General features: G+C 32.4%; 1 protein-coding gene across 2 annotated transcripts in view; it reads right to left on the reverse strand.

The window, feature by feature from the left end:
- Positions 1-577: 577 nt before the first annotated feature.
- The window catches only part of LOC114325888 (ankyrin repeat domain-containing protein 49), a 210,604-nt gene continuing 198,254 nt past the window's right edge, over positions 578-12,927 (reverse strand). For both annotated transcript variants that reach the window (XM_050642087.1, XM_050642103.1), the window contains exon 5: positions 578-725. In XM_050642087.1, coding sequence (XP_050498044.1) covers positions 593-725 — 133 coding nt within the window. In that variant the 3' untranslated portion in view covers positions 578-592. The remainder of the gene's footprint in view (positions 726-12,927) is intronic.

Below are 12,927 nucleotides of genomic sequence, written 5' to 3' on the forward strand. Positions count from 1 at the left end.
CAGTATTATCGACGATGATTTATTTAGCGTATTAGTGAGTGCCTTACAAATGAACCAAATGGATTATGGAATTCAATCAGAGCTCTGATGTGACACGTCATCAAGGAATAAAACTGTAAGTACTCTACATGTATGTGAACATAACTTATTAGTCGTGATACTGTATGCATTTTGAACCATATACCTCTCGTAGCAAATATTCTTTGTGCCATTTATGCAGATAATACTTTAAATTACATATGAAAAATCGTTATCTACTCTTAACCAGCTTACCTATGGGAATATACTCTATAACCGTACAATAAGTATAGGTTACTATTGTTAAGGATACTTTACGTATTGCCTAAACAAAAATTCAGAATGGAAGCAAACAAAACAATATTTTAACCAATCATGTTTATTGTTCAATAAAGATATAATAAAAATGTGTATTAAATGTATTAACAAATATATTCAGATTATTGCCAAAAACTAACAATTTCTGGATTATGCTTATGGCTTTTGTATCGGTTGATGGTAACTTCTTGATGTCGAATGGTACTGCTGTTTCTACAACTGGCACTGGGGTTCTAGAGGCTGTATTCCACCAGGCCTACAAATGTTGGTCGTTGCAGTGTAGATGATATAGTTGCAGTCTAGATGACATGTCCCTCGTTGTTGTATCGCCGGCGATTGAGGATTGTTGAAGCTCCCGGAGGGAGGACGGTGATATTTTATCCCAAAAGCTAGAAGATATAATGCGTATAAGTGACAATCAAGAAGTTATTAACCAAAATGTACCTTTGCCAAATAGTATTCAAAAACTAGTAGATGGAAAGGGTAAATTAAATGGAATTATGATTGATACTAGTTAAAATTTGATTTACACGTGCATATACGTAAATTAGAAAGAAATAGTTATTTAAAATTGACCATGTGCTCGTAGACATGAAAGGTTAGGTATAGGAAAAAATGACTATAAAAAATTAATACAGGCTTAGAAAATTTTGTACAGTGATGTTACAAACTACTCACCCTAAGAGAGAGAGCTGTATTTGGCTTTTATATCTAAATTGATTTTCTACCACTCTGTGTTGTTGAGAGACGAAGTGTCACTGTCATATCAGCAAAATACACAACACAAAACATAAATAACGACTATGGAACACAAGATTAGATCAGATGCTAGAATGTAAGATTATGAAGTATGTTCAGTATAACTTAGATGAAAAGAGAGTTGCCTATAGAACGGGTGCCAAACAGGTGTTTAACGGAAAAACCAGTTAAAACGAATACAGAAGATAATTATTAATGAAATATTAAAGAAAATATGCTAAAATAATTATTTAAAAATAAAATAGCAAATATGTGACGTTTGTAACGTTACATGATGAATATGATATTAGCTTTACTTCTAACTGAGTATTGGGACCAAGTTGTCGTTGAAATTTGGCCATGATGAATTGACAGGTAATGGTGCAATTTTTAGACCTCCCCGCGTCTTCTTTCATTCAGCATTCTTCTTTTATTCAGGTTTTATTTCTCCGGAAATAAAATTTCGAATTGTAAAAATAACTAATTGGAGAAAAAAGTACGAGAAAGATCTGAGTGGAGAAGAATCCTGAAACAGACTAAGATCCAAAAAGGGTTGGCGAGTCAGCGATGATGATGATATCTGTAATGTGTATCATTAAGTGTATATAGATATAGAGGACGTAGAGTTTAACATCATATCCGAAAGACTAAGTGTAGATGAGCTTTATAATAGACAGATAACAACTTCAATTTTTCAGTAGCTTAGAAATGACAGTCTAAGCAACATTTTTTTGATTTTTGTAGTGTAGTGCAGTAGAAATTTTGAAAAGATAATATATTAAGTCTAGGTTAATAACAGGTTATAATCTAGGTAATAATCTAGGTTATAAAACCTTCAGAAAATTTTTTAGAACAGTCTTTTTTGAGAACGATTTCCGGAGTGGAAATCTAAACGTCAAACATTTAGTTATGTACAAAATGTACAAAAATGTAATTTTTATTACACCAGCAATTGTGGCTGAATCCCATATAAGCATAACACTTAAATTAGATATGCCACAAGAAACCAGTTTCAGAACCTTGTTATGCACCTCCTTTTTGTAATTAAATTACAGATTGTGATTTGGTAAAAGGAAATTATTCAGTACTAACAGAATAAATTAGACTCAAAACAAAACACTAAGACAACCTTAAATGTAAAATACTTATTAAACTGTATAAAATTTATACAAGAAAAATCCAACAATAATCTTTCTGACGATCTAAATAAATTATTAGACGAAAACTGTAACATTAACAATGTTATAAATTTTCGTAAAGCGACCCAACTAAATAACCTATTGTAAAGTCGGGCAAATGAACGAATTCCCATGAACGATCACATCAATTACTTATTTTTTATTTGCTGTCTTTTTCTATAAATAACAAACATTTGTTATAGAAAAATACAGTATTCTTTCATTTTTCCGACTGTACCTAAATTACTTACTTACTTACATCAGTAGACCCATTGATCCAAAAGACACCTTCGGTGTTGGGCCATTTATAAGACAATTATTCATTACATTACCCGAGTCCGGGTATTCATCTATTTATAATCGGTCCTCGTCTAACGTGTCGAGAGTTGCGTCTAGCTCTTGAACTTTCTCCATTCTTGCCTATTGGTTGCCATTTGTGTTTCTTCTTGCCAAATTTTACCCTTACTTTGTAGTATCTGCGAGATGTCACTATTCAGTGCCGGTTTAACCTAACTTCGGGCCCTGGGCACTAGAGATTTAGGGGCCCTCTTCATTGCTATTCGTTGTCAATTTTTTTAACAAAAAAACACATGCATTAACCTGCATTAACTATTAACGTTTATTGTAAAACCCATACATTTTTAAAAATTTTAAAAAATATTTTTAAAACAAACAAGAAAAATAGCAAACGTAAAAAATATTCTAAAAAATACATTTAAAATTATAAAAAAAACAGAAAGTTCTACAGAACAACACATGACAAACAAAAAAAAAACATACATATTCTAAAAAATAATCTTTGTCTCCAGCTTCATACATTTTTTTACAATTTTCTAAGGAATCGCTCTTTGGTTTAAAAGGTCACAGTTCTTATTTATCAGTCTTAAAATCAGACCATATCGAAATCGCAGGTATTTCGTAGTCTTTTTCTTTATTTAAAAAAATATGGTCCTCGATTATTTAGCAGACTTTAATTTGCAATTAATAAAAGAAAATGTCCCTACGGGCCCCTCCGGCGCCCGGGCCCCTGGGCGCCCGCCCCAAGCGCCCAATGGATAAAACGGCACTGTCACTATTCCATTCTTTAATGGGTCGTCCTCTTCTTTTATTCCCACACTCTTATCACTTGTCTGTTATTGTCCATCCGGGTTTGATGTCCAAACCATGCCGATTTTTTTTCCTTATTTGAGTCGAGTATCGGTTTGATTTTGAGTCTTTCTCATATTTCCTCATCCCTTATCTTATCGATTCTTCTTACTCCTATCGTTCTTCTGAGATATTTCACCTATGCTTCCTGAATGAATTGTGCTCTGATGTCTTTTGTTTAAGATAAAGTTGTCTGCTTCGTATGTCATCGTAGGTCTATATATTGTTTTGTATAAATTGTCATCTTGATCTTTCTTGATATTTCTTTATTATTAAGTAATCCTCCCTTTAGTGCTTGGCATAGTGTTCCTGTGTTTTCCATTCTGTTGTTAAGATCGTCCTCGACGTCTTCTTTATTATCGATTACTGTTCCCAAGTATTTGTATAAATTTGTATGTATTATTTTTTGTTGATCTACCATTATTTCTATTTTTTTGATCTTCCATTTGTATCTAAATTAATTGAATAATAATTGTACCCTAATGTAACATGTTACTAATAATTATTAGTAGTTGTCGATGCAAGTTATGTTAATAAGCAAACACAATTGTCCTATATCCCTATCTACCAAAGAGGATCAATTTATACAATAATGCATCTTTTTTTTCCATTAGAAATTGATTCGATTACCAAAGCTCTGAATAACACAAAATAAATACCATCCTGAACTGGTTCAGTTTGTAAGAGTATTTTTTCTTATACTTCTATGTCTTTTATTTCTCTATAGCATCGTTTATTCTTGAATAATAAGAGTTAATAAAAAATGAAATGAATTTCGACTCGATTCGAGTTCTCTGCTTAACCCAGGTATAACCATACCAACAGGCACCGCTAGGAAAACATTCCACTTTGCGGTTCAGAGAACCCATATGAAACGAGTCTGTGTACTCTATACAGAGTATGGCATTAGTAAAATAATAAAATCTACGGTTTCGTTTTGATTAAAATCTGTCTTTCTCCATCCCCCGATAGTACTATTTCTAGGTCTACCTGTTGTCAAGGAGGCTCTGGGGAAGACAGACATCACGGCCGTAGATTCTCGATATAAATTAACACAATTTATATCGCAGTATGGTTAGAACGCCCTCTAACGTGGAATAAGCGAAATGAATTTCGAGTCGATTCGAGTTCTCTGCTTAACCCAGGTATAACCATACCAACAGGCACCGCTAGGAAAACATTCCACTTTGCGGTTCAGAGAACCCATATGAAACGAGTCATTGTACTCTATACAGAGTATGGCATTAGGGGTTGGGGGGATGGAGGAAGACAGATTTTAATCAAAACGAAACCGTAGATTTTCTTATTTTATTATTTTACTAATGCTATACTCTGTATAGAGTACATAGACTCGTTTCATATGGGTTCTCTGAACCGCAAAGTGGAATGTTTTCCTAGCGGTGCCTGTTGGTATGGTTATACCTGGGTAAGCATAGAACTCGAATCGAGTCGAAATTCATTTCGCTTGTTCCCCGTTAGAGGGCATTCTAACCATACTGCGATATAAATTGTTTTATTTTATATCGAAAATCTACGGCCGTGATGGTAAAAATCTGTCTTCCTCAGAGCCTCCTTGAAAACAGGTAGACCTAGAAATAGTACTATCGGAGGATGGAGGGAGACAGATTTTAATCAAAACGAAACCGTAGATTTTCTTATTTTATTATTTTATTAATAAAAAATACTTTATTGATATTTAAAAATATTTTTAATTGCTCGCTAGCTTTTGTGAAGTATGTAGATAATACATTTTTAAACCTCCCCTAAAACATGTCTTCTTTTAGCGAAATCTCAACAAGCCTCCCAATGTGAGCCAAGTACACATTCTCTCATGCTCGGTTCATAACACGCCATAAATAATACAGAGAAAAGTTGCGTTTCCATTACATGAAATAAATTTGTTGCTTATTCCCACTGTTTGTCCGTAGAGAAACAACCGGAGTGAAAAATGTGTAATCATAACACTGTGTAGTGTGATGAATATGATGATGTAGAGATATGAACTGTATAAACACTTGTGGATGTGGAAGCTTCACTATACTCGGCTACCCACTTTTAACTAGAGGGCTTATTCACAAAAAGATACTAAAAACAGATACGAAAAGATACAAATGGCCAGTATAGGACTGTTGATCATCAAAGCTTTGCGTGTGTTTATCTCGGGATGGTTAAAAAATGATGTGGCTTTTATTCAAGGCCGGTGTTGACGTCAACAGAATATATGACTTTTTGTATTACATGACACATCTATATTACACTAAAGAACGAGCCAAATTAAAAGCGAAAAATTCAAGAATTACCGAAAAAAAACCTATTTAATCCAGAAAACGAAGCATTAAAAAATCGAAAAATTACTGGACGCTATTTTACAACTAAAAAATTTAGGAGAAGTCAGGTCAGTAGAAAAGGTGATGGTTTTTTATTAACATTTAAACAAGAAAGCGACTTTTTTCATTTATTTCAATATTGCAAAAAAAAGTGTGTGTACTTTGTACGCACGTAAGAATAGACCAGAGAACTAAGGATTTTCCCGTGACATCCGTTGATACCAGTGGTGTCATGCTGTGGGAACGCGTGGGAACGCCGTTCCCGCACTGGTTAAGAAAAGAAAAAAAATAATAGAGAATTTAAGTTTTGTAAACAAAAATTAGCAGTGTGTTCCGGCACTGCGTTCCCGCACTGCTAATTTTGCCATGACACCACTGGTTGATACAGGTATCTAAGAACTGCTTTGGGTAAATTTAGTTACAACAATATCCAATATAAAAAATATGCAAGAGATCAAACGTACTTTTTCACTTATAAACCATATATAAACAATTAAATATCGCTATTTGATTTTAAATATTAAAGGTGGAGACCGATAAGCTATATGGAAAGGTGATACAATTTTGCTGAAGAAGCATAAAAAATTCTTTAAAATGAGTGGTTGAAAAGTTATTTTTGTTAATTTGTTGCTTAGTTATTGGGAAAATAGGTTCAAAAGTTGATTTTTTGGAAACCATTAATAACTTTTCTAAAAATACACAAAAAAACCTTAATGTCACGTGAGTTTAGCAAAAATGCCACAAGTATTCAGCTATTAAAATTTTAAGAAGTTTCACTTAATAGCTATTGCAAACTTGAAATTGTTTATCCCAAAAAGCTTTTATCTATGGCGTTATTATGCGTAAACTATTAAGTCTACGTAAATTCTGAAGACATCGTATCAAAGAGAAAGGCACATTTTATCAAATAAGATCTGTTTTTGATTAAAAAGTTTATAATAAATGTTGTAAAATAATTTTGAAAAAGTAGTGTTATTTTAAGCTTATAAACAATTAAAATAACTCAGACGCATTAACGTGTATGAAGTTAATTTCTTTTTATTTGGCACGTTGGTATTCTTATACAAACTGAAACAAAAATATAATGTCCTAAGACCCTTCAAACTCGAGTTAGCCACTTCTTTTCAAAAATTCACCGGGGCTTTGTTTATAAACATTAGAGAATTTAAAAAGCAACATTTAAACGACTGAAAGATCATGTTTATACAAAAAAAAAATTCAAAACGTTTCTTGTAAAAATGAGCCGTCCGTGATGCGCCAAAGTGAAGGGTTTAAAAGTAAAGCGATTCTTTCCCTCTTGATTTTATTATCAAAAACTTAATTCACAACTACACATTTATAAAAGTCGCAATACCTCCGGTTGTAATCAACGATAATTGATGTTCTTTTTGAAGTGAATACTTCTCATCGCTTGATATGGAAATTTGTCGCCAAATACTAAGTTCGTATTTGGCGTCATAAAAAAATTGTGACGCGAGTGGTAAGCTTGCGGTATATCGTAATATAAATATTACAGTGCGTCCATAAAGTGACGCATAAATTCATTATTTCGTAAACAAGCGATTTTAAATAAAAATCCCGAAACAGGTCGATTTTTATTTTTAAATTTCGATTTTCTGGCATAAATATCATACTAGTGACGTCATCCACCTGGGCGTGATGACGTAATCGATGATTTTTTTACATGAGAATGGGGATCATGTAACAGCTCATTTGAAAGGATAGTCAATTCTCTATTCAATAGTATAAACAATAACATAATTATTTATACAGAGTTTAAAAAAAAATTGAATTAAATTAATTGAGACAAAAAAGAGTGTCCGTAATTTATTTAATTCAAAATACGTTTTACTGTTATCAGAAAACAGAAAAAAAATGTTTATTTGTCAAATAAATTTTGTTTTTGGCTATGTAAATTCCGAAGATTTAATTATTGGGCTGATTTGGCAGCATTGACTGGGTTTGTGGTCATTTAAAACCTCCTATAAAGGTTGATTTATTCAGTTTTTCGAAAAAATAAAGTATAATAAATATTTTTATGGTAAAACTAAGTGTGGACTACTAATTTTCTATGATTGGCTCGCTTGCGGGGGGGGGGCGGTTTCAATCACTGAAGGGGTTTACCCCTGGAAGCTATATTTAGATTTACAATAAAACATGTGTCGAACGTTATTTTTGGGAACACTGAACAAATCAACCACTGTAGTTTAAAAACCACAATTAAGCCAGTGAAGAATTAAAAATTCGGAATCTATATTTAGTTTTAGTATAAAAGGATGTGTCGCACAATATTAAAAAAAAAAACTGACCAAATCAACCCCAAAGCGTTGAAACCACCTCGATCCGAACCAATGATATAAAGTTCGGAATCTATACTTAGTTTTACCATAAAATACGTACCGCACTTTATTTTTTGGAAAAACTAAATAAATCTACCCCTATAGGGTTGAAATGACCCCAAACCCAGCAAATACCACCAAACTACCCCACTAATTTAAAATTCGGAATCTGCATGATTTAGTTTTAGTATAAAAACATGTTTCGCGCTAGATTAAATAAAACAGAACAATTCAACTCTAAAGGGTTGAAACCACCCCGAACCAAACCAATGATATGAAATTCGGAATCTATACTTAGTTTTACCATAAAAATACGTATCTCACTTTATTTTTTGGAAAAACTGGATAAATCGACAACCTATAGGGTTGAAATTACTCCAAACTCAGCAAATACCGCCAAACCACCCCACTAATTTAAAATTCGGAATCTGCATTAGTTAGTTTTATTATAAAAACATGTTTCGCACTAGATTAAAAAAACAGAACAATTGAACTCTAAAGGGTTGAAACCACCCCGAACCGAACCAATGATATGAAATTCGGAATATATACTTAGTTTTACCATAAAAATACGTATCTCACTTTATTTTTTGGAAAAACTGGATAAATCGACAACCTATAGGGTTGAAATTACCCCAAACCCAGCAAATACCGCCAAACCAACCCACTAATGTAAAATTCGGAATCTACATGATTTAGTTTTAGTATAAAAACATGTTTCGCACTAGATTAAAAAAAACATAACAAATCAACCCCAAAGGGTTGAAACCACCCCAAACCGAAACAATGATATAAAATTCGGAATCTATACTTAGTTTTAACATAAAAATACATATCGCACTTTATTTTTTGAAAAAACTAAATAAATCTACCCCTATAAGGTTGAAATGACCCCAACCCAGCAAACACCGCCAAACCACCCCACTAATTTGAAATTCGGAATCTACATGATTTAGTTTTAGTATAAAAACATGTCTGTTTCGCACTAGATTAAAAAGCAGAAAAAATCAACCCCAAAGGGTTGAAACCACCCCGAACCGAACCAATGATATAAAATTCGGAATCTATACTTAGTTTTATCATAAAAATACGTATCACACTTTATTTTTTGGAAGAACTAGATAAATCTACCCCTATAGGGTTGAGATGACTCCAAACCCAGCAAATACCGCCAAACCACCCCACTAATTAAAAATTCGGAATCTACGTGATTTAGTTTTAGTATTAAAACATGTTTCGCTTTAGATAAAAAAAACAGAACAAATCAACCTTAAAGGGTTGAAACCACTCCGAGGCCAACCAATAATATAAAATTCTGAATCTATACTCAGTTTTACCATAAAAACATGTGACGCACTCTACTTTTTTTAAACTGAACAAATCAACCCCAAAGGGTTGAAACCATCCCGAAGCTAGTCAATGATAGAAAATTTGGAATCTATATTTAGTTTTACCATAAAAGCATGTGTCGCACTTTATTTTTAAGAAAAACTTAATAAAGCACCCCTCTAGGGTTGAAACGACCTAAACCCAGTTAATTATTTAAAATTCGGGACCTATAGTTGAATAAATCACCCTGAAACCAGTCAAACAGTAGAAAATTCAGGATCAAGTTTACTATGAAAGTATACTTATGTATACGGTATAACGCCTGCCTACATAGGAGAAATGTCACCTAGTGATTTGTCCGCCTTTCTGGAAATGGCAGGATGGATAATGAACTAAAGACGACAACCCCCTGGGAGGATGCACAATGGGTCAATTGTGGCCTAAGTGCTGTGGGACTTGACTCACCCTCCCTACTCTACAAATGCAGATGTATACGGTATACCGCAAGCTTACCAATCGCGTTATGATTTTTGAATGACGCCAAATATGAATTTAGTATTTGTCGTTAAATTTCCATACCAACCGATAAGAAGTATTCACTGCAAAAAGAACACCCACTTTCGTTGGTAAGAACCGGAGGTATTGCGCCTTTTATAAATGTGTATTTGTGAATTAAGTTTTTGATAATAAAATCTAGAAGGTAAGAATCACTTTACTTTTAAACCCTTCACTTTAGGCGCATCATGGACGGCTCATTTTTACAAGAATCGTTTTGATTTTTTTTTTTTTTTTGTATAAACGTGATCTTTCAGCCGTTTCAATGTTTCTTTTCAATTTTTCTAATGTTTATAAACAAAGCTCCTGCGAGTTTTTGAAAAAAAGTGGCTAACTCGGGTTTTAAGGGTCGTAGGGTATTAAATTTTTGTTTCAGTTTGTATAAGAATACCAACATGTCGAATAGAAAAAATTAACTTTCTACATGTTAATGGGTCTGAGTTATTTTAATTGTTTATAATCTTAAAATAACACTACTTTTTAAAAATTATTTTATAACATTTATTACAAACTTTTTAATCAAAAGATGATCTAGTTTGATAAAATGAGCCTTTATCTTTCTTTTGATGTCTTCAGAAATTATGTAAACCTAATAGTTTACGCATAATATTGTCGTAGCTAAAAGCTTTTTGGGATAAACAATTTCAATTTTGCAATAATTATTAAGTGAAACTTCTTGAAATTTTAACAGCTAAATACTTGTAATATTGTTCCTATACTGACGCAAAATTAAAGTTGTTTGTGTATTTTTAGAAAACTTATTAATCATTTTCAAAGAACCGACTTTTGAAGCTATTTTCCCCATAACTAAGCAACAAATTAACAAAAATAACTTTTCAAACACTCATTTTAAATAATTTTCTATGCTTCTTCAGCAAAATTGTATCGCCTTTCCGTATAGCATACCGGTTTCCACCTTTAATATTTACAATCAAATAGCGATCTTTAATTGTTTATATATTGTTTATAAGATAAAAAGTACGTTTGATCTTTTGCACAATGTTTATATTGGATATTGTTGTAACCAAATTTACCCAAAGCAGTTCTTAGATACCTGTATCAACGGATGTCACGAAAGAGGCCCTTTAATTGCTAATTTCTCTGGTCTAGAAGTTATACTTCTATTTTTATGATTTCAACGAAACAAATACGTAAAGTGAGGCTACTTTGTGACACATGTGGTTACTTTGTGACAGTAGCCTCTAAAGTTAAACTTATTAACTTGGCCGATCCATTAGAAATGCTGGAATAATTAAAATGTTTTTTTTTAATAGTCTATATGCACTATCTAGGGAACAATAACCAAAGTTCCTAGTGCAACTTCGCTCGTCATGCCACAGCTGATTTGACCATCGTCAAAACAGGTGATTTTAGGTTGGCGTGAAAACTTTGACTTTTGAAGAAGAATTTTTAGAAGATATTTCTACCAAAATAAATTTATATTTTAACACAATATGTTACCTCCACTTAACATTAAAATGTTGTTTGTAAAAAATGTACGGGTGTTCCTTTGTGCCACAGTTAGAATTCCATATAAATATCGCAGAAAAACTTACGTGTCACAAAGAAACCCCCACCCATGGGGCGACTTTGTGACAACTTTTTTTGACATTTTCTTGATTTCTATAACATATAGGGCATTCTAATTGTTACTGAACATAGAGGAAAGATTGAGCTTTCAGGTGATATTTTTAAAATTATAATAAACCGAAAGTGTATGTACTATATCATCACAAAACCTAAAAAGTTTCACGAAGTAGCCTCACTTTACGGTAATATTTTAAACATTTTAATTATATTTTTATTTAAATATTAAACTAATTTTAATAAGTACTTCTTAAAATAATACCAAAAATTAAAAATAACGTTAATTCATTATTTTTATGAACTGGAGCGTCCTCACAATTGCTTTTCTCGTGAGGAATCGCATAAACTCTAAAAAATGTCGTTTCTCGACAAAAAATGTATAGGTACTACAATTTTTTCATGGGCTCTGGCCTTTCGATTCTCTGCTGCATTTTCGTCAAATTTTAAAATCATTAAAAATGGTAAATTCTAGTTCAATAATGTTAAACCGTCATTTCTTGACGAACTGGAGCCTCCCAGCAATTGTTTTTCGGGCGTTTCCCTTGAGAAATCGTAGAGAATCTAAAAAACATCCGATTTTCTACACAATTTTAATAGAAGTAGGTATAACTTCTAACGTGCGTACAAAGCACACACCCACTCTTTTTTTCTATATTTATAAGTCCAAAAACAATAAAAACTATAAAAAATGGTCAGTATTTACAACTATATAAACTAACTTTTGTCTCTGTTCTCACAACTTTTAAAACACAACTTAACAACCATAATAATAAAAATGACAGCACGTTCTTTAACCACGGCCGCCATATTGGATAATTTTTGACTTGTCATTTGAATACCCAATCAGAGCAAACTTATAACTGATCTGCGCGTAGCACCAACAATTTTGATGAATCCGCGCACATTTACATTCACACCCAATCGCGCCTAAAAAAGTATAACTTCAAAAACTAGATACGAATAGTAGACGAAAAACTTACATAGAAGTAAAAACTTCGGTTTGTATAATGGTATAAAATTTACTAAAATTGCCACGTGCCGTTTTTTATGTTATTACTGTATAATATTTTGTATCTTTTTAGCTCACAAGTTAACCACTGATAACCATTTTATTTCATCCATTCAAAATGATAATATTTATGACAAACTCTCTCATCCTCTGTGTCGATATAACATTCTAAATCGTACATCTCATTCGTTAGTTACAATTTAAACGAGATGAGAAGGGAGTTTTATCTTCCTTTAGAAAGCCAGTAAAATGAATTATTCTACATTCTATTTAAATACTCCTCTATCTGGATATATTCATTCTTACTTAATGTTTTCATTTCGGTTTGCTAGGGTTATAGAGTGCACTCGAGCGTTAACTAGTTTTAATCATAATCGTAGAGA

This window comes from Diabrotica virgifera, chromosome 1, assembly GCF_917563875.1.
Source record: "Diabrotica virgifera virgifera chromosome 1, PGI_DIABVI_V3a".
NCBI classification, from domain to species: Eukaryota; Metazoa; Arthropoda; class Insecta; order Coleoptera; family Chrysomelidae; genus Diabrotica; species Diabrotica virgifera.